Source organism: Sapajus apella, unplaced genomic scaffold (assembly GCF_009761245.1).
Source record: "Sapajus apella isolate SASKATOON/1434 unplaced genomic scaffold, GSC_monkey_1.0 scaffold14, whole genome shotgun sequence".
NCBI classification, from domain to species: domain Eukaryota; kingdom Metazoa; phylum Chordata; class Mammalia; order Primates; family Cebidae; genus Sapajus; species Sapajus apella.
This window is the reverse complement of record NW_022436954.1, coordinates 1,721,473-1,728,492: the sequence shown is the minus strand read 5'-3', so window position 1 is coordinate 1,728,492 and position 7,020 is coordinate 1,721,473. Positions and strand designations below refer to the sequence as shown.

General features: G+C 58.0%; 1 protein-coding gene across 1 annotated transcript in view; it reads right to left on the bottom strand.

Annotated features, from left to right (window-relative positions):
* Nucleotides 1-3,077, bottom strand: part of FGF19 (fibroblast growth factor 19) — a 4,780-nt gene extending 1,703 nt beyond the window's left edge. Inside the window, exons 1-2 of the mRNA XM_032282361.1 lie at nucleotides 2,846-3,077; nucleotides 2,496-2,599 (exon numbers count right to left, since the gene is read on the bottom strand). Of these exons, the coding sequence (XP_032138252.1) occupies nucleotides 2,496-2,599; nucleotides 2,846-3,077 (336 nt within the window). The remainder of the gene's footprint in view (nucleotides 1-2,495; nucleotides 2,600-2,845) is intronic.
* Between the last annotated feature and the right edge of the window lie 3,943 nt (nucleotides 3,078-7,020).

Here is a 7,020-nt window from a genome sequence, read left to right as displayed (position 1 = left end):
CCTCCATTTAGTCACTAAAGGCCTTCCAGGCCCGCCGCCAGGAGCCAGGTCTCAGCAGCCCCTCCCCCAGGCCTGGCCAGGCCAGGCTGGCGCCCAGCTGGTGGCCGGAAATGTGTGCTGAGGGAAGGCAGTCCCTGGTCTCAGAACACTCATCGTCCACGGGGTTGAGAGGTGCCAGTGGGCAAGTGCAGTCCCACGCTGGTGTCATGACCCCTTGACAACCCAGGACAGGCAGTACACGGCAGGCCGGCCTCAGTCAGGTTTCTGCCTAAGTCTGCAAAGGTCACTGAACTGCAGGTGACTGGGGATGTACCTGTGCCAATAAGCTCCTGATAAGAGACGCATTGCAGCAACCAGGCTCCTGCCGAGCCCACGGAGAGCTGGGACAAAGCACTGGACAGCACAAACGATTTCTCCCAAACTCGCAGAAATGCCAACTGATAAACAAACAGGGAACAGAAAACCCAATGACTGGAGACCTGCTTCTATTTACTCAGCTAGTCCTTTGGGAGAAATTAGCATCACTTTCTCCATACAAAAATGAAATGACTTCAAGCTTCTAGAAGAATGTGAAATTTCTATTTAAGAAAGAAAGAGACCGGGTGTGGTGGCTCATGTCTGTAATCTCAGCACTTTGGGAGGCTGAGGCAGGCAGATTACGAGGTCAGGAGTTCAAGACCAGCCTGGCCAGCATGGTGAAACCCCATCTCTGCTAAAAATACAAACAATTAGCTGGGCATGGCGGTGTGTGCCTGTAGTCCCAGCTACTTGGGAGGCTGAGGCAGGAGAATTTCTTGAACCTAGTAGGTGGAGGTTGCAGTGAGTCATCACGCCACTGCACTCCAGCCTGAGGGACAGAGTGAGACTCCATCTCAAAAAAAATGAAAGAAAAAGATCCTCAATCTGTGTTAAACCATGCACAGCGGATCAAGAGGCACAATGGTGCCAGGTCTGTGGCTCACGCCTGTAATCCCAGCACTTTGGGAGGCCGAGGCAGGCGGATCACTTGAGGTCAGAAGTTCGAGACCAGCCTGGCCAACATGGTGAAACCCCGTCTCTACTAAAAATAAAAAAGTTAGCTGGGCATGGTGGTAGGCACCTGTAATCCCAGCTCCATGGGAGGCTGAGGCAGGAGAAACCCTTGAACCCGGGAGGGACAGGTTGCAGTGAGCTGAGATCGGTCCACTGCACTCCAGCCTGGGTGACAGAAAGCCTCTCAAAAAAAAAAAAAAAAAAAAAGGCACAAATGGATTTTAGGTCATCTGCGCCCCCATCCCCAATTTGGACAGAATGGGGGTTAGGTTGACGTCCCCTGCTGCCCTCCCATCATTAGGAGCCCCCCCCATAACAAATGTCAAAATTAAAGTTGCAAGGGTGCGTTTGAGTGGCTCTGGGTGGGAGTCAGAGTTCAGCGGGCCGACCACCCCCTTTCCCTGCAGTCTTCTAGCGCGGGGCTCCGACGTAAAATCTGAAACAGGCACTCTGAATACACGGAGCACCGCACAAGCACCGAGCAATCTGGAGACTCTAAAATGCTTTGTCCCACTGTTCACAAAGGAGCTGGTTGGGCCGGAGGCGGCCCCGCCTCTGCATCCTTTCTGGGGTGGGGGGCCGGGGCAGGGGCGGCCACGCCCGCCCTGGCCCCTGCTCCGCCAGGGAGCCCAGGGCTGCGTGTGAGGCCTGCGCGGGCCAGACCTCACACAGCCTCCTCTGCGCGCCGGGCCGCGGGAGGGGCGCGGGTTCGTTCCTTTGAACTCCCAGCCTTTGTTCCTGGCCATCAGAGCTCCGGCATTCATACACTTCCGGTGGGGACCTCTGCGGTTACCTGGGCCTTCCCAGCCCGCTCCCACCCCCGCCCCCACCAGAAAGCGTTGACAGGACAGGTAAGGCCCGCGGGAGGAAAAGCCCTCCTCGGGTGGAACGTGGCTCCAGCGCATCTGCGTCTGAACCACACCATGATCCTGGTGGATTACAAATTCATTCTAAAAAACTCGCCCATCCCCAATGCACTGTCTTCTGCCTTACTTGACAATCGATTTGTTCTTAAACGAAAGTTGTGGATAGACCCTCTTTTTTCTTTTCTGTTCTTTTTTTTCTTATTTTTATGTCGGAGGGAGGGAAACGGAGGCGAGGACCACACACGCGCAGGCGGAGGCTGAAAAAGCCCGAGGTGGGTTTTCCTGCTTAATATCAAAGGAGGCCGAATAGCGGGTTTCCTCGGTCCGGCTGGGCGGGCCTTTGGCTCAACTAGAAATGCAAAGACGGCTTTTGCCTCTTCTCCAGCTACTGGCTGAGACCCTAAATTTCCGTAGAAAATCGTGGGACACGCGCTTAGTCGACCCTTGCAATCTTTCCCTCGAAGCAACACACGGATTTGGGCGGAGGAGATGAGGAAACCCTGGATTCGAACCAGCGCCTTTCCCCCCTTCAGGCCTCTGCCCAGGGCCAGTGGTCGGTCCCCTGCCCCAGGGCATCCTCCCCGTAGGGACACTTACCAGCCCCTGCAGCCTGCCGTCGGCGCCCATGCAGAGATACCGCACGCTGTGCACGCCCTTGATGGCCACGGTCCGCAGAGCGACTGCCTTGATCTCCAGCAAACCTGGGCGCAGGAAAAGCGAGAAGCTGCAGCCTGGACCTGCGGGGCCCGCACCAAGTGGGTGGGGTCGGTCCACGCGCCTGTGCCCCTCTCCAGTGTCTCGTGCTGTTTGGGGACTAAGGGAGGGATTCTAACGCTCAGGTACCAAAACTTGGGGTTCCTAGGAGTTGAGGGGTCCTCGGGAGCCTAAGGTGGCAAAGGAAGGGGTGCGCGCGGCGGGGCGGGGGTGAGGTCCCGGCGGGCACTCACTGTGCGCGCTCTGGCCCCGCGCGCAGTCCACGACGCCGTCGGTGCGGATGCGCAGGAAGCAGCTGGAGAGGCCGTGGGGGCCAGAGGTGTACAGGTGCCGCAGGCGGATGGGGTCGCCCCAGCCGTAGTGCACATGTGGCCCCGCGTCCGAGAAGGCGAGGGGGCGCCCGACCACAGCCAGCCAGAGGCCAGCCAGGATCCAGCCGTGGACCACCACACACCCGCTCCGCATGGCACCTCCCTGGAGCACTCGGCGCAGCTCCGGCGACGGGGATGCGGGAGGCAGGGAGGCGGCCGGGATGCGCTGCGGGGCTGCGAGTGCCGGGCTGCGAGTGCCGGGCTGGGATGGCCGTGGCCCGCGATCCTGGACGCAGCACTCCTGCTCCGACGGCGCGGCAGCCCCGGGCCGGCAGCCTTATATAGCGCCTTACGGGGCCCGCGTAGGTGCCCAAGACACCCCAGCATTTCTTATCGGGATTGCATCACGCCTCCGCCCCCCGCACACACCCACTCACACTCCGCCTCCGGCCCCAGCCCCCCCGCCCCCGGGACCCGCGGCAGTCAAGCAGGCGGCGGCTTCTCGTCCCAGCCCGGGTGACCCCGCCCAGGCTGTTCCGATCTGCTGGAGGAGGAGGCCTCGCTCAGCGGCTGGGTTTCGGGGAACTCCTTCTCACCGGGCAATGGCCCGAGGTTCTTGGCTGGGAGTTTGATTTTGTAAAGCAATCGACCACTGGGGCCCCTCCCCCAGGCCGGGGCTCCCGGTGGATGCGCTCGGCGCGGGGCACTAGCAGGGGCGGGGTCGGGAACCCCGGGGTCAGAGGCTGGGGGGCCCCCCAGAGCTTCGCCTCCTTCACTCTCTGTCGGGAAAAGCCTCACCTCGGCCTTAGGGCTCTTCCTCTTAAAAGGCCACTCGCCCCCCGCCCCGGCCCCACCCGGCGACTTTCCCAGCCCCGCACATCTGATGCCAAAGCCGTCCAATAAAATTTCACCCGCAGTTCCGACCGTCTCAGGTTCTTTCCGCTTTATCTTCCTGAAATTCCTGCCCCGCCCCTTTTATCCGGGTTAATTGCCCCCCGACGGGGGGCCCGGCGCGCTCTTGGCGCGGGCAGGGAAACAATGGGAGCCGCGCGGGCTGTAGGTGGCGCCGCAGCCTCGGCGTCGGCCTGGGCTTTTGCGCTCCCGGCCGCGCGCCCCTGCCTGCTCCGCGCTGGCCCGGGCCCCGCGGCTGTGCCGGGATGCAACCCGAAACGGGGCACCGGGAAGGAGGCTCTCCGGCAGGGTGGGCGGGTCAGCGGCGGGACTGAACCCCAGCTTCTCGGCTGGAGGGTGGTGGAGGCGGGGGCTCGAAGAGGGAGGCCTGGGCCTCCGTTTCCCGGTGTTTGAGCTGTCATGTGTCGGGGGTCTTGTCCTTGAGTTCCCGAGTCCCTGCGCGCGGGATGAGGGGAGCGGCACGGTCGGGGAGGTCCGGAACGCCCTACCTGGTGGGGAGGGGTCGGGAAGGGGGTAAGGAATGGTGATAAGCGCTCCTGGCGTCCAGACAGGTGCCAGGTGAAGAAAGAAACAGGGCCCACTCATGAAGTGGTTCCTGCAAATAAAGAAAACGACATCCAGAGAATACCCTGGCGGGGAATAAAGGGGTCGTCCCAGGGGTCTTTGGCTTAACTCGAATTATTTCTTGTTATTCTTCCAACCCCCCAGCTCCTGGATGTGAGGCCCCAGGAGCTGGGGTTTTGGGGCAGAGCTCTCCTGGCCCAGCGCGCAGGCGATGGGGAGGGCAAACGGGAGAGACAGCAAGAGAAATGCCAGGCCTAATGAATTTCAATGAGCAGAGGCCACATTCATCCTCCAGTCAGTGACTGGCGTTAATGACTGAGGGCGCAGCAAATGTCACCAGGAAAGTCTTTACCAAAAGACATCATCCCAAAGGCTTTCTAGACCAGGGACCCTCACGCTGTGTGTCTTGGTTCAGAAAGCCGTGGCTTCTGTTAAATCTAATTACTTCCCCCTGTGGCTTTAAATCGACGGCGGCTCCTATTAAAGTTAATTATCCTCCCCTGCAGCTTTCGTTTTAAAGATCTGTGGTAAATGCGTGATAAATGCTCTTGAGGGCGATGGCAGAGGCTGCACTGGGGAACACGATCCAAAACGGTGGGGGCGATGGCAGCCTCTGGTTCCACCCCTACCGATCCACAGCCCTTTCCAGGGACATGGGGAAGAGAGTGACCCATGCGATCAGAGGGCATGGGGAAATGACGAAGGCGGCCTCTGTGTCCTAGGCGCTGTTCTGAGCACATTCGTGTAATCAATGAAGATTGGATGTTCTCAGCTCAAGCCTTCACAAGAGCCCCCACGGGATTCTATTCCCCATTCCCCCATGGAGCAGGAGGGAAATGGGGGCCCCAGAAAAGTGGCCGAGTGACCCAAGGTTGCACACCCTGTGAGTGGTGAAGTTGGAATTTGAACCCAAACAGTGGGGCTTGTAAATCCAGGCTGTGCTAGTCTCACCCCGGGACAGGGGCTCCCCAGGTCAGACCCACTGCGGCCACGCCCTGGGCAGATTGTGACTGCTGGCCTGTTGCCCTCTCAGCTTGCTGTCAGCCTTGTCCTGAGGGTCACAAGGAAGAGGGGACAGAGAGGGCCTGGGATGTAGTGCTTATGAAGGTAGTGATGGCAGGCCTTGAGGGCCGCTGTGTACCAGCCATTTCACAGGTACAGCGCTGCTCTGAGGACTTAGGGGATGGATCCTGCTCACGTGAGGAAGCTTTAGGTTACAGAGATGGACGGCCAGGCCTCGAGAGTTTGCCCCAGGTGGACCCGGTACCCAAGCCTGGGTGTTTGCTGGGCTCCCTGGGACAAGGCAGCACAGGCCAGCAGGGGGCTCTCCAGGTGAGAGCAGAGGTGTGGTGAGGGCTGAGGTCCTCCTCCCATGCTGCTCTGTGTACCTCGGGGCCTCTGAAGCCACCAGAGGGCTGCACTGGGCTGATTTTGATTTTCAGGTTGCATTTGATTTGCCTCAGGTGGCTAGGCCGGCTGAATTGCCCAGGTGGGGTTTCATTCACTGAGTGCCATGGGCAATGGCGAGTAGAATCTGAGGCACCCCGATGTCCCACTCACCCAGGCGGGGGCACGGGGTCTCCCACCCTGGTCTCCGGAAGGACTTGGCTTGGTGGCTTTGTTCTGGATTTGATGTTAGCTATTACTTTTTCTTTAGCCGCCCTGTAGAACTGTAAATCCTTTCTCGGGGGTCTCCCTTCTTCTGTCTGAGGGTGTAGAGGTTCCTTCTTCCTGATTGTGGCAAATGAGTGACTTCCATTATTTCTAAACCCATATCCCAACGTGTAAGAAAATCTCGTTTGAAAATAATAAAAAGTAAAATCCTGTTCGGCTTCACCTCCAATTTTTACATTATGAAAATAATAGTTTGCCGTTCATTTTGCAGTTAGAAATGTATGTTACGCTGTCAAATGTGCATCCTGCTACATCAGCACTCCCTGGAGCCCCTCCCAAACCCCCTGCCCCCAACTTGTGATTGAAAATTATTTTGTCGTTGGAGAAACTTCTGCGTGTGGTAAAAATCTTTATCAGAAAATAAGAACTGCAGGATAGCGTGGGATGAAGAGAGCTGTGAACGCTGAGGTGATCGAGGCCACACCCCACAGCTGGTTCTTGGCTACGCGGAGGCTGAGACCCAGGGGCTTCTGAATCTCAGCCCAGTATTTTTGCTAGAACCTGCTAGAACATGCATTATTTCCCCCAAGACTTTCTGATTCACCAACACCCATTTTTTCCCCCTATATGCATCGTTATTCCAAAATGAGGCCACCCAGCTAGCCCAAAAATTGGCAGACACTATGACAGGGTAGAAAAAGGAAGACGTCTTTGAGATTCCATTTTCTCATTTGTACAACAGCAAAAGGAATGCCTAATTTACAGGGTTAATGTGAGCATTAGAAAAGACATCCCCCGGGGCCGGGCGCGGTGGCTCACGCCTGTAATCCCAGCACTTTGAGAGGCCGAGGCGGGTGGATCACGAGGTCAAGAGATCGAGACCATCCTGGTCAACGTGGTGAAACCCCGTCTCTACTAAAAATACAAAAAATTAGCTGGGCATGGTGGCGGGTGCCTGTAATCCCAGCTAATTTTTTGTATTTTTAGTAGAGACGGGGTTTCACCAC